The 27,635-nt window shown below is 39.9% G+C and overlaps 2 protein-coding genes and 1 long non-coding RNA gene across 6 annotated transcripts; 1 reads left to right on the forward strand and 2 right to left on the reverse strand.

Moving 5' to 3' along the window:
- Positions 1-664: 664 nt before the first annotated feature.
- Positions 665-7,138, reverse strand: LOC117531868 (transformer-2 protein homolog beta-like). 3 transcript variants are annotated; one of them, XM_034195059.1, is made up of 8 exons: positions 6,982-7,138; positions 5,758-5,879; positions 5,435-5,594; positions 3,650-3,838; positions 2,186-2,301; positions 1,943-2,053; positions 978-1,048; positions 665-848 (listed from the first exon to the last, which is right to left on the reverse strand). In XM_034195059.1, exons 1-8 carry the CDS (start codon positions 7,012-7,014, stop codon positions 838-840), a joined length of 813 nt encoding a protein of 270 aa, XP_034050950.1. In that variant the 5' UTR covers positions 7,015-7,138; the 3' UTR covers positions 665-837. The 3 variants fall into 3 exon arrangements, with proteins under 3 accessions (XP_034050950.1, XP_034050953.1, XP_034050952.1); XM_034195062.1 differs by lacking the exon at positions 665-848 and adding an exon at positions 6,450-6,489 and having other exon boundaries at positions 967-1,048; positions 5,758-5,881; positions 6,982-7,029; XM_034195061.1 differs by lacking the exon at positions 665-848 and having other exon boundaries at positions 967-1,048.
- Positions 7,139-12,130: 4,992 nt separating this feature from the next.
- On the reverse strand, positions 12,131-22,470 carry senp2 (SUMO specific peptidase 2). 2 transcript variants are annotated; one of them, XM_034195058.1, is made up of 17 exons: positions 22,158-22,470; positions 20,693-20,745; positions 20,484-20,596; positions 19,541-19,607; positions 19,340-19,427; positions 19,056-19,194; positions 18,766-18,872; positions 18,565-18,644; positions 17,847-17,895; positions 17,686-17,758; positions 17,439-17,579; positions 17,224-17,355; positions 15,731-15,955; positions 13,170-13,249; positions 12,998-13,082; positions 12,803-12,898; positions 12,131-12,720 (listed from the first exon to the last, which is right to left on the reverse strand). In XM_034195058.1, exons 1-17 carry the CDS (start codon positions 22,322-22,324, stop codon positions 12,658-12,660), a joined length of 1,758 nt encoding a protein of 585 aa, XP_034050949.1. In that variant the 5' UTR covers positions 22,325-22,470; the 3' UTR covers positions 12,131-12,657. The 2 variants fall into 2 exon arrangements, with proteins under 2 accessions (XP_034050949.1, XP_034050948.1); XM_034195057.1 differs by having other exon boundaries at positions 17,439-17,582; positions 22,158-22,469.
- Positions 22,387-27,454, forward strand: LOC117531869. Its single transcript, XR_004566754.1, has 3 exons — positions 22,387-22,459; positions 26,105-26,116; positions 27,444-27,454. It is a non-coding gene; the product is annotated as an uncharacterized LOC117531869 (long non-coding RNA).
- The last annotated feature ends 181 nt before the right edge of the window (positions 27,455-27,635 follow it).

Consider the following 27,635-nt stretch of genomic DNA (forward strand, 5'->3'; position numbering starts at 1 on the left):
GCAAGAAAAAAAAAAAAGCAGCAGCCAAGATGTCATGCTCTCAGTCAACTTTTCCTGTTATTTGACATTTATCAAGTGTTTTACAAGGTAAGAAGACCAAAATGAGGTTAGTGCAGCAAACACATTTTCAGACTAACACACAATCAAAAGGAAACTTCCTTGTAATCCTTTGGTGGAAAACAACCACTCTACCACTGTGCTGTTAACAGCAACACATGTAGAAGACAACTTGTACCATCTGAAGGCTGCACGCAAACACTACAAATAGGATAGGAGCCTTCATGGGCTTTTGAACATTTTACCCCTTGTTCCATTATTCATATCCAGTAGGATACACCAAAGTCCTAAACGTATACATGTTTTTAAAAGTGCTACAGTTTTCCTTTAAGTATTCATTCATTTGTTCATTTTCTGCCGGTTATCCAGGTCCGGGTCATAGTGGCAGCAGACTAAGCAGCTCACCCACACTTCCCTATCCTCAGACAAAACCTGTATAATCATTACAACTGTTTAATTTGGCTAAGCCATAGCCACTTTAATTTGAATTATCACACAGATTTAAATGGTCATATTGCATGAATCATACCAATTAAAAAAATAAATAAAAAGAGAAACTGTGCAACAGACCAAGAGTCACATGTAAACACAGTCTGTTTTATTGAATGTGTCATGATACAGCTGTGGCAGGGGCACATCAATAAGCTGTCATAATCAAACAAAAATACAGCTTTAGAACCAAAGAATCCCATTAATAACCTAAACATCTACAATCCATATCAAATACATAACCTGGCCATAAGATAAAACAAGCATTAGGGGAAAACTTTCTCCTCTTGTTCAATAGTGACCTGTAGAAACACAAAACTCAAGTAAATGTCTCTGTTCCATGCTTTTTTGAATATATAGTTTCAGGAAACAAAGCTACATAATACACGAATGAGAAGCAAACAATTTGCAACAAATTATTTAAAACATACGTGGTGAGTAGGACCGTGACCGGGATCGAGAACGGTACCCTCTGCTGCAGTAAGGAGATGGAGATCTGCGCCTGCAGGGTTGAGAGCAAACACAGACATGAATCCCTGTGCAATTCCAGAGACATACACTCGATCTTGTTAATAAAACTTGAGTCAAATTCTGGAGGGGAGCTATTACACATCACATTATAAAACAGTACAGATATGTGAAAAAAAAATATAAACAAGAGTGATCTGAGAGCACAATATCCCCCGCTGGCTAATGCTGCTTTGATACATTCTGATAACATTTGTTTTGTGAATAAATATCAGCTATTTGCACTTTGAGCAAAAACTGTAAAATTTGCTAATTTTACTGAAGAATTTATTTCATAAATCAAGAGAAACATTCCTTGCTAATGAATCACATGGCAGAATAATAAATATTACTTTTTAAAAAGTTAACCAGTTGATTCACTGGAATACATGAATGAAAAGGAATTTTCTATGATGTGACTTAAGTCAAATAAGATAATGTGCATATTACCAACCTATAAGGAGCTGATTTCAGAATGCAGGCACCCACTCATGAAACTGACAAGAGTCTAGATTTGTTAATCAAGGGCCATAACTTTGGAAAAATGAGAAACTCAAATGATATGATAATATGCATATTACCAACCTATAACAAGGACTTATACCAAGTTTCAAGAAATTCCTCCTAAAAGTGTGAGAGGAATTGTTTTCAGAAGGCTTACACCCTTTTTGGGGCGGAGGGAGAGACGTGACAAATGAACATAGCCACAACATAATGCTCCTTCGGGCCTTTGGCCAGCGGGGAAAAAAGTTACTACAAATAACAGGTACGATCAAGAAGATAAGCTCAAACAAACAAATTCTTTCTTGGAACATCATTAGTGTGTCAGAGAACTGCCATATAGCAAATCCAATCTCGACATTACAATAAGACACCACAAAGAACTTACCTGTATGATCTGTAGTAATCTCGATCATCATAACGATCATAATCCCGATCATAGCCTCTCTCATAACCCCTGTCATAGTCCCGAGACGCACGCCGTGATGCACCACCATGACTGTCACACACAAAAAAGGACACATGCCCTTCACTTAGGAAGGTTCCTTCCAAAAACATCCATACTGGGGCAGGGATGGGGAATAATGATTAAAAAAAAATTTTTCAAACCTAGAAAATAAGAATTACTTACAATGTTGGACGCCCCATGTAGATCCCCGGAGTAGGAGTGTGGGCTCTTTTAGTAATTGAAAAATCCACTCGAATCCTGCGGCCATCAAGCTCCATGCCATTGGCATGCTCTTTGGCCTGAAACATACAACCCCCATTTTCAAAAACATACTTCTTGACTCATTTGTGCATATGCACAGAACAATAGTTTGGAGTATTTGGCCTTCTTGGAATCCCTGAATGGAGTCCTGTATGATGCTCCCATGGGGGACTCCATTGTTCTGCTGGGGGACTTCAACGCACACGTGGGCAATGACGGAGACACCTGGAGAGGTGTGACTGGGAGGAACGGCCTCCCCGATCCATCTCTGGGGACTCTGGAGGCAGTTGTAAGGTACCGACAGGCCCGAAGAGCGGCAGCTTCTTCTGTGGGGGGAGGCAAAGCAGCGGGTGTAAGAGGAGTTCGGGGCAACTATGGAGAAGGACTTTCGGTCAGAACCAAAGTGCTTCTGGTGGAGGGTGAGGCACCTCAGGAGGGGAAAATGGGGAACCATCCAAACAGTTTACAATAAGGATGGGACTCAAAGCCCTCAACTGAGGATGTAATCCCAGTCTTGAAGGAACATTTTGAGGAACTCCTGCATCAGACCAGAGCGCCCACTATAGTAGGGGCAGATCTGGAAGCTGATGGAGGATTTTCATCAATTTCCCTGGTGGAGGTCACTGAGATAGTCAAACAACTCCTCAGTGGCAAGGCCCCGGGGGTTGATGAGATCCATCCAGAAATGCTGAAGGCTCTGGGTGTGGAGGGACTGCCTTGGATGGGACATCTCTTAAACATTGCGTTAAGGTCTGGGACAGTGCCTAAGGAGTGGGAAACTGGGGTGGTGGTCCCCATATTTAAAAAAGGGGACCAGAGAGAGTGTGTGCTAATTACAGGAGCATCACACGACTCAGCCTCCCTGGTAAAGTCTACTCCAGGGAGCTGGAAAGGATGGTTTGGCCGATAGTAGAACCTTTGATTCAAGAGGAACAATGCGGGTTCCGTCCTGGTCATCAAACAACCGGCCAGCTCTTTACTCTCACAAGGAAGAGGAGCTCTTGTCCCAAGTGAAGGAGTCCAAGTACCTAGGGGTCTTGTTTATGAGTGAGGAGACAATGGAGCATGAGACTGGCCGGAGAACCGGCACAGCAGGGGTGGTATTGCATTCGCTCTACCGTACTGCTGTGACGAAAAGGGAGCTAAGCCAAAAGGCGAAGCTCTTGATCAACTCGCTTCGTTCCTACTCTCTCCTATGGTCACGAGGGTTGGGTCATGACCGAAAGAATCCGCAAAGAGCTCAGAGTAGAACCGCTGCTCCTTTGCATTGAAAGGAGCCAGCCGAGGTGGTTTGGGCGTCTGTAAGGATACCCCCTGTGCAGGTGTTCCAGGCACATCCATCAATAATAATACAACAATACATCAATAACAAATTATCATCCTTACCTCCTTGGAATCCCGAGAGTTTTCAAAGTAGACAAAGGCAAAACCTCTGGAGCGACGTGACTGTTGGTCATATACAATGTTGACGTCAGACAGAGGGCCATATTTAGAGAACACCTCCCTCAGATCCTTCTCAGTGGTATAAAGACTCAATCCAAATACACCCAAACATGTGTTGGGGTCTGGATTTGCCTGCAACAGAAAAAAGAATTGACGTAACACCAACACACACACATACAGCCTGTAATCCAATGAAATTGGGACATTGTGTAAAATGTAAATAAAAACAGAATACAATGATTTGCAAATCCTCTTCAACCTATATTCAAAAGAATACACCACAAAGACAAGACATTTAATGTTCAAACTGATAAACTAAACTTAAATATTTGCTCATTTTGAAATGGATGCCTGCAACACGTTTCAATATAGCTGGGACACTGGTATGTTTACCAGTGTGTTACATCACCTTTCCTTCTAACAACACTCAATAAGTGTTTGGGAACTGAGGACACTAATTGTTGAAGCTTTGTAGGTGGAATTCTTTCCCATTCTTGCTTGATGTACGATTTCAGTTGTTCAACAGTCCGGGGTCTCCACTGTCATATTTTGCGCTTCGTAATACACCACACATTTTCAATGGGCGACAGGTCTGGACTGCAGGCAGGCCAGTCTAGTACCCGCACTCTAACTACAAAGCCACACTCCTGTAACACGTGCAGAACGTGGCTTGGCATTGTCTTAAGCAGGGTCGTCCCTGGAAAAGACGGTGCTTGGATGGCAGCATGTGTTGCTCCAAAACCTGGATGTACCTTTTAGCATTGATGGTACACAGATGTGTAAGTTGCCCACACCATGGCCACTAACACACCCCCATACCATCACAGATGCTGGCTTTTAAACTTTGTGCTGGATGGTCTTTTTCCTCTTTTGTCCGGAGGACACGACGACTATGATTTCCAAAACCAATTTGAAATGTGTACTCATCAGACCACAGCACACTTTTCCGCTTTGCGTCTGTCCATTTCAAATGAGCTTGGGCCCAGAGAAGGGTGCGGTGTTTCTGGATGTTGTTGATGTATGACTTTCGCTTTGCACGGTAGAGTTTTAACTTGCAATTGTAGATGTAGCGACGAACTGTGTTACCTGACAATGGTTTCCTGAAGTGTTCCTGAGCCCACGCGGTAAGATCCTTTACACAGTGATGTTGATTATTAATGCAGTGTCGCCTGAAGGATCGAAGATCACGCGCATTCAATGTTGGTTTTCGGCATTGCCGCTTACGTGTAGAAACGTCTCCAGATTCTTTGAAGCTTCTAATACATTGTTCTTAAACTGATGGACTATTTTGTTCACAAGGTGGTGATCCTCACTCCATCTTTGCTTGTGAACAGCTGAGCTTTCTGGGGATGCTCCTTTTATACCCAATCATAACAACTCCATAAGCATTTGGGAACCAAGGACACTAATTGTTGAAGCTTTGTAGGTGGATATACAACCCCGATTCCAATGAAGTATTCTGTTTTTAATTTACATTTTACACAATGTCCCAACTTAAATGAAATTGGTGTTGTGCACACACACACATATATATACATATATATATATATATATATATAAAAACATGAAAGTAAATGGGTTTGGCAAATCATGAAATCATGATTTGAATTTGGGGTCATTGGATTTTTTTTTTTTATCCCTGCAAAAGAACTTTGAAAATTATGCTCCGACAATTCATAAACATTACACACACACACACACCACGTAAAAATACCCTGTTGTTCGTACCCTGTTGCCAACGTGTCTGCGACGACTGGACATGGGGGAATGGCTGTGGCTCCGACGCCGACGGTGTTCCCCACTCCGAGATCGGCTGCGGGAACGCCGGTGGTAAGAACGGGAGCGAGAGCGAGAGTAGTAACGTCGTGAGCTTCGATAGGAACGGGATCTGGGAAGAATTCACCGCAAACATCAGTAATAATTTATTTACCCATGATACATACAAAAATCAAACATATAAGGTAGTGCCTGATTTGACATGTTGGGACAAACACTGGAAAAGGGAAGCACTTTTCACAATATGCATGTATGTTAGACAAAAAAAGTTTTACCTTGAATGGGAATGAGAGTGAGACCTGGACCGGCGTGAGCCATCCTTAGAGCGTGCTGGGGAATGGCTAGTAGATTTCTGAGAACCACGTGGGGTAACACTCCTTGAGCCAGCATGCGAGTCCTACAGGTCAGATACAAAGGTTAAATTCACTCTAAAAGCAAATGTGTACCAAGCAACAAGAATAAAGAGTAGATAGGAGACTGCACCCATCCTCTATCTCTACATACACCTTTCAGAAGGACTTCTTGACGTTTTTCAATTTAATTTGTGTCACTGATAATTTAATAATTTGCTCAGGTAATGTACAAGGCACATATTTAAGATAAGAAAATAATGTAGCTGAAACATAAGTTGCACATAAAAACAACAACCTGAACAGTTTGGATATATTGGCCAGTGTTTGTGATAAAAGAAATAACATGCATGCTTTAAAGAAATGACAGTAATAACATAGCAGACTATTAGGAAATTACTCATACCCTGGAAAACTTCTGATCTTAACTTCATTACTTCAAAACAACCACTTTTCTTCTTTCTTCTGTTTGACATTATGACTTCCTCCTCTTCCCCATTTATCATCTGCCATTACAACACTAGTAGCAGGGACTGATCTTGATTGCGTCTGCATCCAAACGCCAATACATTAGCATGCATCAACACCATCAGCTTCAAACATTAACAACTTCGTATGTGAAACGTCTTCTGTGTTTTTCTTTCTTCCAAACTCAACCTTAACAAAGAACAAACAAGGGTGATAAGACATACTGGTTTCTGGAAAACACTAAAGTTACAAAGAAAACAACAGCACAACAGTCGACACGCAAATCTTGTGTTTTTTTTTTTTTTTGTTTGTTTTGTTTTTTACATTTGAGCTGAATTAGTGATAGATTCAGATTTATGGCATTCCTAATAAAACTGAGTAAAAGTAAACGTAATATTTAACAGCAGTAATGTTATCTTTTAGCTTAGCATGATCTGGTGGCGCCGACATAGGCCCAAATCTTTAGCTAACAGCTAACGTTAGCTAGCGATTGATCGGATTTTTACGATGTAATAAGCATTCGTACTACGACTCAACCCAAAGCTAAGGATGTCCACACGTCGTTCGTGTTTGAGACCAGCTGCTGCAGCAAAATAATTGGCATTAACAAGTTGTATATTAGACTTGCAAAAGCAGCTACTTAACGTTACCTACAACTTCGCATTTAGAGCCATAACTCACCTGCTCTCTAAAATCTCTCTCGTTGTCGCTCATTTTAATATAACTACTGCGCAGTCAAATTATAAGCAATCACCTATCCACTAACAACGTTAAACACCCGCTAAAAATAAGAAAATAACACAAGATATATTACGCCCCGCCCACGAATCGTCCAGAACACATTCTTCTTTTAAACAGGCCCTTATATCTCATTTGAAGTTGCATTACCGCCACCTACTGGACGGGAGCGTGGGCACGATACTCAGGAAACCCACCCAAGCACTCACAAAACATACATCTCATACGTAGGTATTATATATATATATATATATATATATATATATATAAATATATACACACACACACTTATCACACCAAACTTGGTGTGATTGGTGAGTAATCAACCATATTTTATGTCAGAAATGAGGTCCAGGTTATTACAAAAGCATTTCTCCTTTAATTCAGGTTGGCATGTCTGTCTGTTCGCTGTTTAAGAGTGCAAATATGTTGGCTTTTTGTGCAGCAGATAAACAATCCTTCAAATAGTTTTACAAGCATCAAATTCAGCACAAATACAGCTGGAGCAAAATTAATGGTGCAGATGCCCCTCAAGTAGGCTGCGAAAGGAGAAAGATGATTTCTGGAGTGAGTTAGATGAGGTGGCGGAGAGTGTGCACAAGCATGAAAGAGTGGTGATAGGAGCGGACTTCAGTGGGCATGTGGGTGAAGGGAACAATGGTGATGAGGAAGTAATGAGAAGATATGGTATCAAGGACAGTAATGTGGCTGTGGTGAATACCTACTTTAAGAAAAGGGAGGAGCACCAGGCAGGTGACATAGAAGAGTGTGGGAAGGTGCACGCAGGTGGACTACATTCTTTGTTGGAGATGCAAGCTAAAAGAAATTGGAGACTGTAAGGTTGTGGCAGGAGAGAGTGTAGCAAGACAGCATAACATGGTGGTTCGTAGGATGACTTTACAGGTGAAGAAGAGAGTACTCAGCAAAGGATCAGATGGTGGAAGCTGAAGAAAGAAGACTGTTGTGTGAAATTCAGTGAGCAGGTGAGAGAGGCACTGGATGGAGGGAAAGCAATTTTGTACAACTGGAAACTTACTGCAGATGTGGTGAGGGAGACAGCTAGGAAGGTAGTGGATGTGACATGGTCTTGGTAGTGGAACGAAGATGTCCAGGAAAGCATAAGGAGAAAGAGGTTGGTGAAAAGAATTGGGATAGTCAGCGAATGAAGAAAGTAAACAGGAGTACAAGGACATGGAAGGTGACAGGCGAAAAGAGAAGTGGCAAAAGCTAAGGAGAATAAAGCTAAGAAGGAATATAGTGAGCTGCATAAGACGTTGAATAGTAAGGAAGGAGAAAAGGACTTGTACCAACTGGCCAGACAAAGGGACAGAGCTGGAAAGGATGTGCAGCAGGTTAAGGTGGTAAAAGATGCAGATGGTAATGCACTGACAAGAGAGAAGAGTGTGCTGAGAATTAAGGTGGAGGGAATATTTTGAGGAGCTGATGAAGAAATTGAGAGAGAGAAAATGCTGGATGATGTGCAGAGTAAATCAGGAAGTGCAAGAGATTAGTAAGGATGAACTGAGGGCAGTGGAAAGAGTGAAGAGTGGAAAGGCAGTTGGTTCAGATGACATTCAGTGGAGGAATACAAGTGTCTAGGAGAGACAGCATTGGATTTTCTAACCAGATTATTTATAAAATCTTGGAAAGTGAGAGGATGCCTGGAGTGGAGATGACCACCTTAGTATTTCTTGTTTTTCTTGTTGCTTAATGCTGTCAAATTATACCGTATTTGTTGTCTTTCTGCTGCTTAATTTTTTTTTTTTTTTTTCTTTGTTTGAGGTGCTGCTCCATCCAGAAGTGGGAGTAGGTGTCTTCTTCTGCAGGCCTCCCGTCCTGTGCAGCAGCATGGACTCCCAAAATTTCCTGTATATTTGTATTGTCAAGTGTGTCGGTAGCATGACCCAAGCAGAGGGTCACCCCTTTGAGTCTGGTCTGCTTGAGGTTTTTTCCTCAAATCATCAATGGGAGTTTTTTCCTTACCACTGTCACCTGTGTGCGTGCTCTAGGGGGCTGGTAAGGTTAGACCTTACTTGTGTGAAGCGCCTTGAGGCAACTTTGTTGTGGTTTGGTGCTATATAAATGAAATAAAATGAAAAGATGAAGTGCGCTGGTTCCTATTTTTAAGAACAGTGATGTGCTACAGTCACTACAGAGGCATAAAGTTGATCATCCACAGTATGAAGTCATGGGAAACAGTAGTAGAAGCAAGGCTTAAAAAACAGATGAAGATATATGAGCACTATGATTTGATGCAGAGAAAGAGCATTACATATGCAATGTTTGTTCCGAGAATACTGATGGAAAAGTATAGAGAAGGGCAGGAGTAGTTACATTTTGTTTTTGTGGATTTAGAGAAAGCTTATGATAGGGTGCCAAGAAAAGAGTTGTGGTATTTTATGAGGATGTCTGGAGTGGCAGAGAAATATGTGAGGGTAGTGCAGGAAATGCAGAAGGATAGTGTGACAGCGATGAGATGTGCAGTAAGAGTCACAGATTCTTTCAAGGTGGAATTACACCAAGGATCAGCTCCGAGTCCTTTCTTGTTCACAATGTTGATGGACAGGTTGACGGATGACAGACAGGAATCTCCATGGACTATGATGTTTGCAGATGACATTATGATCTGTAGTGAGAGTCGAGAGCAGGTCGAGTTTAGCCTTGAAAGGTAGAGATATGCTCTGGAGAGAAGGGGAATGAAAGTCAGTAGCAGCAAGACTGAATACATGTGTGTGAATAAGAGGAAGCCCAGTGGAATAGTGTTGTTACAAGGAGTAGTGGTGAAAGTATATGAGTTTAAATACTTGGGTCAGCTGTCCACAGTAATGGAGAGGGTAGTAGAAAGGTGAAGAACCGTGTGCAGGCAGGGTGGAAAAAGGTGGCAGGAGTGATTTGTGACAAAAGAAGATCTGCAAGAATGAAGGGGAAAGTCTACAAGACAGGAGTGAGACCAGCTATGTTGTACAGCTTAGAGATGGTGGCACTAACAAAAAGACAGGAGGCAGAGTTGGAGGTGGCAGAGCTGAAGATTGTGTGATTTTCTTTGGGAGTGATGAGGATGGCCAGATTTAGGAATGAACATATGAGAGGGACAGCACAGGTCGAACGGTTTGGAGACAAAGTCAGAAAGGTGAGATTGAGATGGTTTGGGCATGTGCAGAGCAGGGACCCAGCATATATAAGGAGAAGGATGCTGAGGATGGAGCCACCAAACAGGAGAAGAGGGAGGCCAAAAAGGTTTATGGATGTGCTGAGGGAAGACAGGCAGGTGGTTGGTGTGACAGAGGAAGTTATAGAGAACAGGGTGAGATGGAAACAATTGATCTGCTGTGGCGACCCCTAATGGGAGCAGCCAAAAGCAGAAGACATAATCAGATAGTACTGTTTACAATGCTGTCAGTCATGGCTGGACCCCCATTACCCCTTGGCCACATTTGCTACAAGAGACAGAAGCAAATTGACCAGCTGCCATTCATTTTCAATCAGTGTTTTTCATCTACAAGACACTATGCTGCCAGCTTGGCAGGGCCACTATAGACCAATAGAGAAGTCTATTTTATGCAAATACTGAGTGATGGGACAAGGCAACTGCAAGTCTAAGTGAAGGCAGTGTGACATACATTGGTTACAGTTATTCATAATAAAGTTAATGTTTAAATTGCAAAACATATACACATACACACACCCTTACTAGGTGAATACATCTTATCTGCAGATATAAGCTTCTGCAAGATGAAGATAATAGTGTTAACTCGTGCACAGACACATCTCAGTGCATCTTTCAGAAATATTGCATAATTGGAGTTTTGCAAATCTTCAGTAGTAATTGCTGAACTCCTGGTTAATGCAACTGTTCTCTTATTTTTAACACCGTACAGTTCTGCCTGTGTCACCTTTGCAGCAGTTCATTTGAGCTGTGAAGCTGATGCATTAAACTGTTCCCCCTTTTATTTTTCACACTTTAGATATATGGTCACTCGTATTTTTATTTATGCTAATAAATTAATATTTTAAATTTAAAAACACAGACAATATACAGAAGCATGTCATACAGTATCTATTTGGTCATTATTTTTGGATTTATTTTGAAATTTCTAAACAGCAGCAGATAATTCAAAAAAATTTTTGTGGGGGCTTTTTGTCAACTTAAGGAATATATTTACATGCATCCCTTTTACATCCCTATCCAAAGTATCGTAACAAGTCTGCGCTGCTGATGTAAGATCACTTGATCTCACTTAAGACATTTGGATGACAATAAGTTACTTGAAACTTTTTGTTTTACAAGATTATTGTCTTGCTTGCAAATGTTGCAGGTGGCACCTTATCTTTGCTCTTCTTTTCACGCAAATATGTGATTTCTTACAAAATATAGCAATCACTCTTGAAATGTTAAGCAGCACCTGAAAGGTAAATCCGATCATAATGTACATAAATGAAAAGTGACCTAAAAAAATAGTGACCAGTAACCAATTTTTAATTGTAAACTTATATTTGTCTACTTTTACCTCCTGTATTTAATATTTGGTTGGTTTAAGTTATTAGAAATATTTATCTATTTCCTACTTGTGTTAGACTTCTTTTTAAATAGGGGTTTTCTATTTTATGCAGTTTAGTGGTGTTTTATTTTGTATTGTCTTTTTTCTTATACTTCATGAGAACCGCTATTTCAAATTTGTTATCCTCAGCAGTTATTTACACTTTTATTTTACATGTTGGCTATTTACTTAGGCTTGCAACAGACTGGTGTCCTGTCCAGGGTGTACCCTGCCTCACGCCCTGTGACTGCTGGGATAGGCTCCCATGACCCTTAATTGGAGTAAGCGGTTATAGAAAATGGATGGATGAGCTTTTTAGCTAATAATAATAAATCCACAAAAGGCTATCCAGGGTGTACCCCGACTCCTGCGAAAGCAATCAAAACATTGTCTCAAGCAATGCTCAAACTAATAAATACAATACAAATATATAATACAAATGTTCCAGATTTTTTTTTTTTTGTTACAAAGTATGTATAGGAGGCATTTTCTTATACCTTAAAAAAAAGGTCACATCTAAATAGATAATCAATGTAGTAGTTACTGTTAGTTTTGTTCACAAACATGGGAGAAAGGGGAATATTGTCAAAATTGCTGACCTGCAACAACTTCCTTCAGCATACCTCACTGAAGTATTTAAATTCCTCAGTTTCTTAATGCAGACAAAAGAATGCTTTGCTTTGAATTCCACTCCAAACAGCTGAAGGCACTTTCAGGTAAAACCCCAAAAACAGTAAGACTCATAATCCAAAGTCAATTAAACAAAGCATTCAGTCAGTAGTGTCAAAGCATGGGCAAAACATACATTCCTGAATCCTTCCACCCCAATAAGCTCTCTAATTACAATTTAGAGATTACAAAACTGTTAATGTCTCTGAAAGATAAAACAATTTTAAGACAAGTCTTTGATTTTCCAGACTGCTGCTGCTGCTGCGCAGCAATGGAGTTCAGTCAGAAAATACCATTCTTTGGCCCATTCAGTTCTTCACTGCCCAGCAGTTATCGTGCACAGATGTTGCTGCTCTAGATCAAGTCTGGGCTGTTAGGTGGATAGTGACCGACAGAAGATTATAGTCACCCTCTACAGCAACTTCTGATTGAGGATTTCCCAAATGATGAGCTTCCTGAAGAGAGGCATGTGGCACTAGGAACGAAAACAGATGCAGCGGTACATGTTTATGACAAACATCATCATCTGTGTCATATTAAAAACTTAATCATTCTACCTGTTTGAAAGTGAGAGGCTTTCCTTTTGCAATGTATTCTGCATATTTACAGGCAAAAACTCCACAGTCGCTGCCATTTTTTTGCTGGGGAATCTCCTGTTACAGGATGCACAGAATGAAGCAGATTAATTTTACATATGTATGGGGTGGAGAAGAAAAACTGAAAGTGTGTTTCGGCCGTCGTCTCAGACTTACACTGGCCTTCATACTACCCACAGTCCACTTGGCACTGTCAAGCTCTCTGCCCTTCTTTGCTCTGTGCTCTTCCTTAAGATAGAGGCTAGAAAATAAGCACAGTGAAATCATTCTCTACTTACAAAGACAGAGGGCATTTTAAGAAGAAGAAATAAACACAGTGAAGACTCACAGTAAAAGACTGCAAATGTCATCATGTCTCTGGCCCATTGAGTCGTAGGACTTCACTGTTCTCAATTTAACGTCTATCACCTAGAAAGAGAGCGATGCTGTTACAAAGTAAATATCTGTATGACTTATCACACTGCTTATTTGTGCTGTTCTTGGATTGTGAGTCAAACAAATCTAACGGAAAGAAATTATTTTTTATTGATTTCCATCATTTTGTAGACTACAGATTAGGACTGGGTGATAAAACAGTCACAATAATGTACCATAATAAAATTTACCATGATAATGACAAGCTAGGGATGTTTATCCACGATGTGGCCAGAACTAGCAGCCCACTGAGCAACAGAAATAAACATGAAGATGAGACCGAGAGCGAGAGAAGCCAGTCAGGGGCACGAAAGTTTGTGTGAAAATGAAAATGCATCCTCTAAAGCTGAGGAAATTGACAGCAAATGAAGTAATATAACAAAGTGTTGTAGTTACACTGATACTTATATATATATAAAAAAAAAAAAGATACATAGGTTCCTTTGGGTCAAAAAACTGCCATAATTTTGGCTCACTAAAGTCATCAAGTGACACAAAAGGAGAAATGGACACACCTCTCTTCTTGCCTTTTCACAATAAAAGCTGTAGCAAGGCACTGCTGCTACAACCTTTCATGCATTGGCCATCCATTTCACATTCATACAATGGGCCTCATGTATCAATGTTGCGCACTTGTGGCGTAAATTTACGTCGTAAACTTGAAATACACCAAAGTCGCCATGACATGTATCAAGCAGTGCGCACCTGCCCATTTCTGGCGTACGCCTGACGTGATCTTGATAAATGCGGCGGGTGGAAACGATCGTAATTATAATAAACACGCCCATAAATATTCAGACTCCGCTTCAGACACACCCTCATTTTACGACACTGAAGCCGGAAAGACGGCAATGAAAAAGAACTCCACCAATCACGACGCGTGCCAATAGAGCGTCAAAAGCAGCCGTCGTATCAACTGTTTTGTAGTATATAATCAATAAAGTGTTACAGTGGTCCCTCAATCGCTGGAGTTACGTTCTAAAAAATAGCCCGTAATACGCGAAACCGCGACGTAGTCAGCGTTATTTTTTACAATTATTATAGACGTTTCAAAGCTGTAAAACCCCTCACTACACAGTTTATACACTTTCTCAATCAGGCATGAACATTTTCTCACTTTTCTCTCATGTGTAAGCACTCTCAAAGTTCAAACCTTAGTAGGAAAATACCAAACTGTTTTCAGGCTCAAACATTTTTTTGAGAAATAAAAATAGAACGTTTTCCTATAAATAATTATGATGGCATTTAGAACTAACAAATTAATTTTAACGACCAACGAACGAGGTCGGACACATTAAGAAATTATTAATAGTGACTGACCAGTATTTCACAGATCGCTCCTCTGCGTCCTGACGCCGCGCCTTTTTCCACTCACACCTGGCTGCAGGTGTGTGTTTCCGTGTGACAAACACAGTTATGAGTAGTTGTTGGCGCTCTTTTCTCTTCTGGGCAACAAGATTCTAATAAACAGACACGCAGAACACGGTAAAAAAAAAAAAAAAAAGGCATGCAAAATTGGACTAAATACTCCGCGAGACTCCGAGACCACGACAGGTGAACGGCGTTATAGTGAGGGACCACTGTATTCTCTTTTCACGTCAATAATTCTTGACATGTGGATATTTGCTCGCTCAATTAATAAGACACGCCTAATCTGTCAGATTTCTTTATTTTTTAAATGTATTTCTGTATTTATTTTATTGTGATAACCGAATGGAGATGACAAAACCTGGTTGCAGCACGGGTGAATTAAGGGAATGACGAAACTACAGTTGTTATTATCAATTTCATAGTCTAAAACGATCACACCACATGAAGTTAAGCTCAGCGCTGCTCTGGCTCCAGGCTCGAAGTCTGGAAAAAAAGGCGAGCAGCGCTGTCTTTGCAGTCAGCGCTGTAGCCACGGATCATGCTCCATAACAATCCTGCAAAGGCGGGACTTGTATTGATTATTATGTAGTATAATCAGGAAAGTGTTATTTATGTAACATATGCATTGATTTGTATAATGGCACTGTTTATCATGTTGATCATCTTCATTTTTATGTGGATTCCAGCGCTGGTTCATTTTGGTGTATAATTTATGTCACCTCTCGACCTGGTGTATATTTTCAGCGCAGCGTACGCCAACGACCACATTGATAAATGCCAAGTAGCGCAGCCGTTTTGGCGTACACCCCATATACGCTCAAATATCGCCGTACGCAACGTTGATACATGAGGCCCAATGTGATTCCCAAAATAAAATACAATAAAAAAAGACAAAGGTTTAACCAATGATTCCTGTAGATTCTTCAGTTTTATGATTATCTTCAAACTCGCATTATTAAATATAGGTAATGAGCAATATGGAAAGATTCAAATTTTTGTCATATCACATTGCTGCAGCTGTAAACTGTACCAATCTGTGTTGTTTTAGTGTCGTAAGTTAGGCATATGGAAGAAAAGATTGTAGTTCTTGGCACTGTGACTCACAGTTATCGCCCAGTGGACACCCAGGTGCAGAGGTACTAGGATAAGGTCATAGAGGAAGATGTCAACAGTTTTGGTCCAGCGTTTGACAGCAGAGTGTCCTCCAGGCTGTCCACCGCTTCCACCCTGCAGCTTAGGTAAGAAGAAGGTGCTGAACGAGTAAACTTTTAATCCTGGCGTTTCACCAGAGCACCGCTCCATCACCAGTGAAAGGTAGAAGTTCATCACCTAGGAGGAGGAAATGAGAAAAAAACAGAAAGGGACACTTTTTGAGAGTATATAAGAGCAAGCAACCCTGACGTTTTGGAGAAGCTGTCCTCACATGCACGCATGGAGAGCATTTTGTCTTTTCCGCATTCTGCCGCAAGCAGGTGCTTCTATTTTTAGACGTGCACGAGACGGTGATGGAAGACATAATATATACATATATAATATATGTATGTACACACACACACACACAGTGCTCTATGGAAATAATTACCAGTAAAAAATACATAAAACATTTGAAAAATAAATACACAAAGATGTGGACAGAAGTCTTTGGCCATGCAGATATCTCTGTAGGAGAATGAAGTTCTGAGTCAATAGGGTCCTGGTGCATAGTGGCTTATGTTATGCTTGTGAGACGGACACTAACTAGTGACCTAAGGCCACAACTGGATATCTTTGGTAATAGGTGTCTTCGGAGGATCCTTGGGTATTGCTGGAATGACTACATCAAACCAGCAGTTACCTAAGGAGACTAAGATGAGTATTATTGCATTATAAAAGAGCATCAGCTTCAACATTTTAGTCATGTGGCACATTTCTTTGTGCATGGTCCAGCACATAGGTGCCAGAAGGCCGGACTGTGCCGCTCACTGCTCCGAGTGGTCGGATTGTGTCTAACTGTAATTAGGATTGGTTAAATGCAGAGGACAAAATTTGTTGCATGTATGTACAATGACAATAAAGGCTCTATTCTATTCTGAGTGTTGAAGGCCTTAGTGGTTGGAGAAGGCCAAGGGGACATCCGTGCTTGACGTAACTGCAGCAGATAGATGTTTATTTTAGAGATGTGGGGATGGACCAATTATCTATCTCTGTGGTTGCTATCCAGGACCCAAGGTGGTTCCATGGTATTGTGGATGCAGCAAGCATGGCAGCAGTGCATGCTCCGAGACAAGACTTGCACAAAGTGTCAATCACTGAAGCATCTGGCTGGGAAGCTAAGACATTTCAATGATGGTTCATTTCATCACCACTCTCCTTTAAAGAGGAAATGAGAAGACAGATTATTTTATATATGACTGAAAATGCCTCTAGCTTCAAAAGATGTTGATGAGCTATTGCCTTTAATTGCATAACTTGCTGAAAAATATTGTTATTCATGTTGTCAACAACATAATATAAACAGTCGAACTACTGCTATTGACATAGGACACGACAAAGCATTTAAAGACAGACAACTGACATCACATAAACTCTTAAATTGTCTTGACAACCTTACTTCATACCTCATCGTTGAGCCAGCCCCCTTCTTGTAGAGTAGATAAGTCTCGTCGTGTGATGCATAGTTTGAATGCTGCACTTAAAACAAGGTTTGGATCACTCTGAGCCAGAGCACAACTCACCTCCGCTGCCATTTCCTACACAGACAATAAATGTAATGACTGAAAATAAATGACATCAATGCTTTCTTCAGTGTCTTCATTAGAACATTTCATCTCACCTTAGTTAGTCTTGGTATGTCCTCATCACTGTGCCTTACATGAGCAGAATGTGTATCAACCAACGTGATGGCAGGAGTTTCTCTCTCTGCTAGACTAAGACGAGTAGCTACCTCTGCAGAAAGGTCCAACTCTGCTGCTTGCTTCTGCTCCAACACAAACATCACATAAATAATGGATTTTCATCATTCTTCAAGCATAATGGGATCTGAAACATGTTACGATATGCTCAGAGGAAGAAAATACCACCTTTGGGTTTCTAACATGTGGCGTGTCCTCAAATGCACCACTGCATGTCTTAGTGAAAATCAACCCACTCCTCCTGGACATGAATCACATGATGAGAAAAATAAAGAAAATGGACCAAATCCACAGTGTTCTTCAACATACATAGCAGACTGATTACCAACCTGTCTTTAGTTGAAGATGGATGTCTCCATGTAAACATGCTTGGGGCAGCTATGCAACATAGAGAAAACATAACTTCACTCATGTTGACATATTTCAATCATTATTAAACAATGCCTGTGCTAACTTTGTATAAATTATCTCTGTCATGTGGAAGTGGTTGCTTTCAATATAGCAGTACTGGAAGAACACAGAATTAGGACAATGGTGGTTTTCTAAGTTTTCTGAAGCTGAAAGAAAAGTAAATATTCACATTTGTAAAAAGTGGAGAAACAGTGACATGTTGCTCCGTATCTGCTGGATAATTAAGTTGACTATTACTGAAGCACCTGTTGTCTTACCTTTCACATTTGCAATCCAGTGGCCATAAGTGACTAATGCAGTTATTCATGAAGCTGTATCAATATTTTTAGACTCAAAAAGTAACTGGACAATTAACAGTTAAGCTGTTTCTTGTCCAGGTGTGTGTTTCCATGCTTCATTATTTCAGTTATGAGTAAAGCGATAAAGCTGTTGAGTGGATTTCAAGTATTAAGTTAGCATTTGGACCAGTTGCTGTTATCTTTCTATATAAAATGAAAAGCCCTGAAAGTGATTTTTAATTTATAATACGACTCATTTGCTGTTAACTAGAGTAATCTGTGCCAGCAGTTAAAGTATTTGTCAATGACAATACACAGGGCAAGTCAGTCTGTGTGGTAAATAACTCAGTGTGTTTACCTGCGTGTCCCATCTTCGTGGATGATGATTCAAAGACACTTCCTGGGACCTTCGTTCTGTGTTCAGTTTGCAATATGTCTCTGGGAACAAACAAAAAAGAAGAAAAAAAGTCAGGGGGTTGATCAGCTCATCACTCGGACTATGTCATATGTAATGATGATGTACTAAAACAAACTTCACTTAAAACCACTCTGCACTCACTCTTGTGGCTTTGCTTGGTTAAAAGGCAGGGGCTGACTTTTGCTGTATTTCTCAGTCACCATCTCCAGTAAGCGCCTGTAGTGCTCTTTATTATTCTGCTTTATCGCCTGCAGACAGATTACAAGCATGAAATAATACAATATGATCCATTATCAAATTACTCCAGTGTAGCCCAGGTTCTCAACACTGACCATACATGTCCCAACAAAATAATTCCACTTGGCATAAACATGACAAATCAGTCAGCAGAATCTCATCTTAAAAGGCAGGGATGTTCTTGTGCAGTTTACCTCTTCGACAGTGAGACTGGGCTTATGGCAGCGATTGTGTCCAGAGCTGCTGCAGGCGGGATCAAAGTTTGTGGTTCCCAACCTCACAGCAGGCCGAGAGGGCAGCAGCTGGATGGAACCCTGTCTCTCCCTGTCAGCACTGGATTCAAAGAGGGTGTGAACATTACCAAGGGAGAAAGAACAGGCACACTGCTTCTTCAGTATCTCTACAACCATACTTGCAGCTAATTGAACGCATTAGCGGCAAATCAGCTGTGTTAGTATCACATATTCATAACACTTGCCGATATCTCCTCATCAAAGGAGGTAAGGAGCTCTGATAGGGGTTTTTACCACCTTTCTCCCCCTCAGTGACTCCACCCACAGGTTTATCTGCAAGGAAATAATAAAAAGTAAAGGTCAGGTTGGAAATGGAAATAAATAAGAATAAAGCAATGAAAGGAGATGGCACATAACTATATTCCTTTATTAATGACTCTTCTTACCCATCCTCCAATCAGCACTGTTCATCCATGAGCTGTGGAGCTCATCTATCCCCATCAGAGTGACTGGCTGGATAAACAGAAAAAGCACATTAAACAGCAACATGTAGATAAGATAGCAGTAGTGGGTATAAATAATTAGGCAAACTAAATACAAAAGTTCTGTCACAGTTCACTAGCATCCTTTGACATAAGCAAATCACTGCATCCACCTGAATCCATGGGCCGAGCAGGTTCAGTACTACTTACAATCCAGTCTCAGTATACCATGCCATAAACAAAAATCTATGAATCTTCCCAGTGTGGCAACTATAACCAGGTATCTGCTGCACTACTTATTCAGAACTATCTGCTGAAGTTCTGCAGGACCGCAAACGCCTTTTCACCACCTCCCCCATTCTTTTTACCCCATAGCATTCAATCATAGATAGGTTAAAAAAAAAAATCCAATTTTGGAGTCTTTATGATCAAAGAATGTCGTATACTTTTCGATATGACTGGAATATTTTGATCTTTTGACCCCTGTGCAATCCTTCAGTGACCTATAGCTACCACGCTGGGAAGACTGTCATACACTTTTACGTTGGTATACTGAGGCTGGACTGCAAGCGTTTAGTCCCCTTAAATGGTAACGATTACATCAAAATTGGCTTTGGGCTTAAAAATACCTGTGCAATAAAATTGACCAACTGTAATGACATTAAAGACAGCTGTGTTCACACTACAGTACATTACAAAACAGTGCAGTCATTCTTAACTGACAGCTTGCCTTTTACAGTTAACTAGTATTGCACACAAAACTCTTCTTGTTATGACATTAGCAAGGACAGATATGAACACCATGTCTTTAAAAACCTCAGTTACAGGAGAAATTTACAGGAATAAAATACACTGCACACATCCGGCCTTCTCCAAATGTGACAAAACGGTAAGACGGATCACAAACCTGGGTCTCTTCATACTGTCTGTGCTCCTCAGAGCTGGTTGTCAGCGGATTACGCAGTCTAAGCAGACTTGCTACCCCGGTCACAGTCTTCTTCACAAAACTAATAACTACATCTGAAACAGAGGATCACAATTCAGCATGTTCATATCTGACGATTTCTTCCTTTCAGAAACGACGCCAAGATGTTACATTTAATTATTTTTACAAACCTCGCCTGCGTCTTTTCACCTCTACCTGCTCGCTTTGACAAACACTGTCAACACTGAAATAAAAGAAAGCAAATCAAAGTCTGAAGAGAAAGTGATACTGAGAACCTGTGTGTGAGACAGAATTATGAGAACTGTTGCATTAAGTAGGAGTGTAACAGATCACAAAGGCCGTGGCTACGTGTACAGACCTGTATCTACAGAGACCATTCTAAAGATACGGAGGGTATTCCACGGTGACGTTATGTCTTACCGACCAATCAGAATGCGCAAATATGTCCGTACCCGTGCGCACCTGTCATTATTGTATGTGTCGCTTAAGGCTTAAAGCCTTTGAAACAATCCCTGTAAGCCTTAACTTTCACAGTCTGCTAATGCTACTGTATACGAAATTCAGTGGGAGCGGTGTGAGTTTGGTACTTGGAATTTTTGCCCCCGTTTGACCCACGCATTCGCAGATGCGTTACATACTTCGCTTATTCTCCTCGGTCCGTACCTTTAGTAGTCCCACACAAGATACGGATATACGTATCCTTAGCCACTTCGGATCACAAAACCCAGCCTTTGGATCTGGTCACTGTTTTCAGTCAGGGTTTGCAAAAAGAACTTAAAGAACAATAAAAACAAGGATCATTTGCTTATGGTACTCAATGAAAATGAGATGTTCAATCTTTAAATTATTTTTTTTTCATATAAATCTGTAATATTAAACTGCAATATGAACAGTACTGAAGATAAAGATATCCTTTGTCAAAATCATTTAAAAAAAATGTGATAAAGCAAGTTTTTTCCCATTTGGGTCGACTCCACATCGCCACAGCAAATCAAATACAGCACGTTTGCACTTTGATTTGGTTTAACACCGGATTCTCTTCCAGACGTAACTCTACATTATCCAGAAAACACTCATGGGTAGTCTTGAACCAGGATCCATTGTTTGTTTGTTTTTTTTTTGTAAACCATGCACTGACTACATAGCCATATTAATAACATTCATACGTAGCGCAGCCTCATGGTCAGTGTTGCCACAGTTACTTTGAAAAGTTACTTTATTAGTTACTTTATACACTTCATGAGCAGCTTTATGCAATTACTTTATTGGGAGCTCCCAACAACTTGCAACTAATACGTAATGTAACTAATATGGTAACTAGTAATCTAACTTGATTACTCTTAAGAGCTTAAAAATAACCAAGTCAGATTACGAGTTACTTTATGAGTTACATTCAGCAGCTGCTAATGAAGTAGCTACATAAATTAAGTGTAAAATGTAACTGTATAAAGTAACTAATAAAATAACTTTTCAAACTTACTTTGGCAACACTACTTGTGGTGATCACGTGGCCTATATTGACCAATGAGAAACGCTGAGATTAGCCGTCTTATTTGTTGAGCAAGCATGGCTAATAGCATACTGAGGTTAAACAAACAGGCGTAGTTAATTAAAATAATTTCATTAAGGGCCGACCTTTGATAAGTCCGTTTGGCCGGTCTGCAGTGACTCTCAGGCCGCTGTACCCTCCTCGTCGGCGTGAGTGACTCTCTGCCGTTTCCTTTCCCGGGCCACTCGGTGGGGTTTTGCCCCGTAACGGGCTCAAACAGTGATGAAATTCCGTCACGTATCCATCCATACATTCCAGACAAATACGATACAATTATAACGAGGTATTCTACACGGGCCAGGTCTGTTTCACCCCAAATTAAACACTGCAACGATCTACGACACACAAGTTAGCTTAGCGCCTCACTGCACTGAAAGGACATACGTCAGTGTTAACGTAACATGGGGTGCGAATGTTTTGTATGTCTCTGAAGGCCAGAATGGGCGGTGTCTAATGTCTGGTGATAGGCCGCCTGAAAACGGCTTCTGCACAACATATAAACGAGCGCACCTCTTGGGGGAGGCGGTGAAAAGGCGTTTGCGGTCCAGCAGAACCTCAGCAGCTAGTTCTGGATAAGCAGTGCAGCAGATAACTGAAATAATTCTTCAAGTAGTGATACAAACACCAAATTTGGCACAAATAAGGCGTTCCTCTTTTGAAAAAACCTACTGGCCACTTGACTTTTCAATAGGTAGCCAGGTAGAGGTCATTTGAAGAATTACACAGGGTCAAAATGTTAAAATGCTCCAATCAAATTGAAAACTACAACACATTATTTGTCTGATCATAAAGATTCTAAAAAGGTATAGTTTGGACTATCTGTGACTGAATGTTATGGAGTTATGGGGTAAAAACAGCAAGAATGGTGACGTGTCAATTTCTGTTTGTTCAGGGGTCAAAAGTTAAAGTTACTACAATTTTGGTAAAAAGTGATGAAAATTATTGGTTGAGCTAATAGGATTCATTTTGACAGTTGAATGCTTGGTCTGCAAAGTAAAGGTCAAACAAAGTCATCGACGTCCATTGGATTCTATGTTTTTTTCAATTCCAATCATGTTTATATATGCATATGTACTTATATATATATGTGTGTGTGTATATATATACATATTCTATTTCTACCTAATTTTATTATTTTATTGTATTGCTACAAATATTATTATTATTGCTTATCTTTGCACACGCTGTTTGATGCACATTTTCCTCTACTCGCACCCAAATTGTTTTTTTAAGAGCTGACGTAACGTGAATTTCTCCACTGTGAGATCAATAAAGTCTTATCTTATCTTATATGTTAACCCATAACGTGACAGCTAAGCATGATACATGGTCAAACCTATTCCTTTTTAAAACTGTGCGAGGCCATGTGTGCAATGGCATATGTCTCACAATAACTGAAATGTATGGTGCTTTATAAAATGGTTGCCATGGCAAAAATAATGTTGAGAAAAAAAAATACTTTGACTCAGCTCAGTAAACAAACAAAAAAAGATTTAGGACAAAAAACAACTAGAGACAAGAGACTGCATGATTGGTTTTTACTGGCATTGTTTTTGTGAATTAAAAGGACGGCTGACTGAATACAGTCTGTAAGCATGATATCAATAATCTCAACACAGCCTGTCAGCAAGTGTCAGACAACATAAACTTACTTTGGGCTGGTCATTTGCAACAATTTCAGGTAGAATTACATGTACTTCAATGGATGGACGTATACACAACATTATGAAACCAAGCAAGTTGGTTGACACCGCCATCCCAAAGAGAATTTTGCTGCACATCTGGCATATCAGTCCAAACTAACATTATAACATGATCTTCTTTAAGAGTATATTCTTGTTTACATTTAAGAGCACAAGGTAAAATAAAATACATGGCTTTTGATCGGTTTAATCTTTTTATTTTCGACATACCAATGACTGTCCTCTGTTCTGTGCTCTTCAGTCATGTCTCCAGCTCAGTATTTAATTTTCTACTTCTGGCTTTACCAGTCTCCAAAATGTTTAACATCCTCAGTGAGGTCCAGCAACTTTCAGAGAACCAACATCTGAAATCTTAAAAATAAATAATTAAAAATAACACATTTTGCTGTGTGGAAGGTAACACACTTCCTACACATACTGCAAACAAATCATTGTTATATTAACAATTTTTTCAGCCATTTGCAATAATAAACACATTCTGTGCAATAATACATGTACACTCGCATACAACATCACTTGAACCCTCATATGCAACATTACAAAACATTCTTTTTCTGCTTGTACATAGTGTACTCTATTTTACTGTGTATATATAGTTATTCTGCACAGAACTTGACTTCTGTATTTTGGTATTATTGTTCCTTTACCTTATTTTTGCATACTTGGACTGTTGTTCTGTGCTGCTGTAACTTCGTAAAGTCCCCCGTTGTGGGACAAATAAAGGATTATTTTATAAGTCCAAAAGCTTTTGTTGACTTGATGTGGCTTGGCTTAAAAACACACAAATTGAATCTTGCTGTGCTCCAGACAACATTAATCCATTATATGTCTTTTAAAGCAATTACATAACCCAAATAGATCCTTGTCATTTGAATGGTGAATTGTATGTTCTGTGCCATTGGTTATTTGTACTCGTACATATATACAGTAGAGTTCAGAATAATGGTAGTGCTATGTGACTAAAAAGATTAATCCAGATTTTGAGTATATTTCTTATTGTTACATGGGAAACAAGGTAACAGTAGATTCAGTAGATTCTCACAAATCCAACAAGACCAAGCATTCATGATATGCACACTCTTAAGGCTATGAAATTGGCCTATTAGTAAAAAAAAAAAAGTAGAAAAGGGGGTGTTCACAATAATAGTTGACGCTACAAACTCAAAACTATTATGTTCAAACTGCTTTTTTAGCAATCCTGTGAATCACTAAACTAGTATTTAGTTGTATAACCACAGTTTTTCATGATTTCTTCACATCTGCGAGGCATGGAGTCAACCAACTTGTGGCACCTTTCAGCTGTTATTCCACTCCAAGATTCTTTAACAACATTCGACAATTCATTCACATTTCTTGGTTTTGCTTCAGGCACAGCTTTTTTCATGTCACCCCACAAGTTCTAAATTGGATTCAGGTCCAAGGATTGGGCAGGCCACTCCAAAACATTAATTTTGTTGGTTTGGAACCAAGATTTTGCTCATTTACTAGTGTGCTTGGGGTCATTGTCTTGATGAAACACCCATTTCAAGGGCATGTCCTCTTCAGCATAAGGCAACATGACCTCTTCAAGTATTTTGACATATCCAAACTGATCCATGATACCTGGTATGCAATATATAGGCCCAACACCATAGTAGGAGAAACATGTCCATATCATGATGCTTGCACCACCATGCTTCACTGTGAATTGCGGACCTTGGACCCAAAAAGAACAATTTTACTCTCATCAGTCCACAAAATATTCCTCCATTTCTCTTTAGGTCAGTTGATGTGTTCTTTGGCAAATTGCAACCTCTGCTGCACGTCTTTTATTTAAGAGGGACTTTGCAGGGGATTCTTGCAAATAAATTAGCTTCACACAGGTGGCTTCTGTCACAGCACTTACAAGTAACTCCAGACTGTCTTTGATCATCCTGTAGTTGATCAATGGGTGAGCCTTTGCCATTCTGGTTATTCTTCTATCCATTTTGATAGTTGTTTTCCGTTTTCTTCCACGTGTCTCTGTTTTTTTGTCCATTTTAAAGCATTGGAGATCACTGTAGATGAACAGCCTATAATTTTTTGCATCTGCGTATAGGTTTTCCCCTCTCCAATCAACTTTTTAATCAAACTACGCTGTTCTTCTGAACAATGTCTTGAACGTTCCATTTTCCTCAGGCTTTCAAAGAGAAAAGCATGTTCAACAGGTGCTGGGTTCATCCTTAAATAGGGGACACCTGATTCACACCTGTTTGTTCCATAAAATTGACGAACTCACTGACTGAATGCCACACTACTACAACCCCTGGCAATAATTATGGAATCACCGGCTTCAGAGGATGTTCATTCAGTTGTTTAATTTTGTAGAAAAAAAAAAAGCAGATCACAGACATGACACAAAACTAAAGTCATTTCAAATGGCAACTTTCTGGCTTTAAGAAACACTATAAAAAAATCAAGGAAAAAAAATTGTGGAAGTCAGTAACGGTTCCTTTTTTAGACCAAGCAGAGGGGGAAAAAAAAAAAAACTACGGACTCACTCAATTCTGAGGAATAAATTATGGAATCACCCTGTAAATTTTCATCCCCAAAACTAACAACTGCATCAAATCAGATCTGCTCGTTAGTCTGCATCTAAAAAGGAGTGATCACACCTTGGAGAGCTGTTGCACCAAGTGGACTGACATGAATCATGGCTCCAACACGAGAGATGTCAATTGAAACAAAGGAGAGGATTATCAAACTGTTAGAAGAGGGTAAATCATCACGCAATGTTGCAAAAGATGTTGGTTGTTCACAGTCAGCTGTGTCTAAACTCTGGACCAAATACAAACATGGGAAGGTTGTTAAAGGCAAACATACTGGTAGACCAAGGAAGACATCAAAGCGTCAAGACAGAAAACTTAAAGCAATATGTCTCAAAAATCGAAAATGCACAACAAAACAAATGAGGAACAAATGGGAGGAAACTGGAGTCAACGTCTGTGACCGAACTGTAAGAAACCGCCTAAAGGAAATGGGATTTACATACAGAAAAGCTCAACGAAAGCCACCATTAACACCTAAACAGAAAAAAACAAGGTTACAATGGGCTAAGGAAAAGCAATCGTGGACTGTGGATGACTGGATGAAAGTCATATTCAGTGATGAATCTCGAATCTGCATTGGGCAAGGTGATGATGCTGGAACTTTTGTTTGGTGCCGTTCCAATGAGATTTAAAGATGACTGCCTGAAGAGAACATGTAAATTTCCACAGTCATTGATGATATGGGGCTGCATGTCAGGTAAAGGCACTGGGGAGATGGCTGTCATTACATCATCAATAAATGCACAAGTTTACATTGATATTTTGGACACTTTTCTTATCCCATCAATTGAAAGGATGTTTGGGGATGATGAAATCATTTTTCAAGATGATAATGCATCTTGCCGTAGAGCAAAACCTGTGAAAACATTCCTTGCAAAAAGACACATAGGGTCAATGTCATGGCCTGCAAATAGTCCGGATCTTAATCCAATTGAAAATCTTTGGTGGAAGTTGAAGAAAATGGTCCATGACAAGACTCCAACCTGCAAAGCTGATCTGGCAACAGCAATCAGAGAAAGTTGGAGCCAGATTGATTAAGAGTACTGTTTGTCACTCATTAAGTCCATGCCTCAGAGACTGCAAGCTGTTATAAAAGCTAGAGGTGGTGCAACAAAATACTAGTGATGTGTTGGAGCGTTCTTTTGTTTTTCATGATTCCATAATTTTTTCCTCAGAACTGAGTGATTCCATATTTTTTCCCTCTGCTTGGTCTAAAAAAGTAACCGTTACTGCCACAATTTTTTTTCCTGATTTCTTATAGTGTTTCTTAAAGACAGAAAATTGCCATTTGAAA

This window comes from Thalassophryne amazonica, chromosome 19, assembly GCF_902500255.1.
Source record: "Thalassophryne amazonica chromosome 19, fThaAma1.1, whole genome shotgun sequence".
NCBI lineage: Eukaryota > Metazoa > Chordata > Actinopteri > Batrachoidiformes > Batrachoididae > Thalassophryne > Thalassophryne amazonica.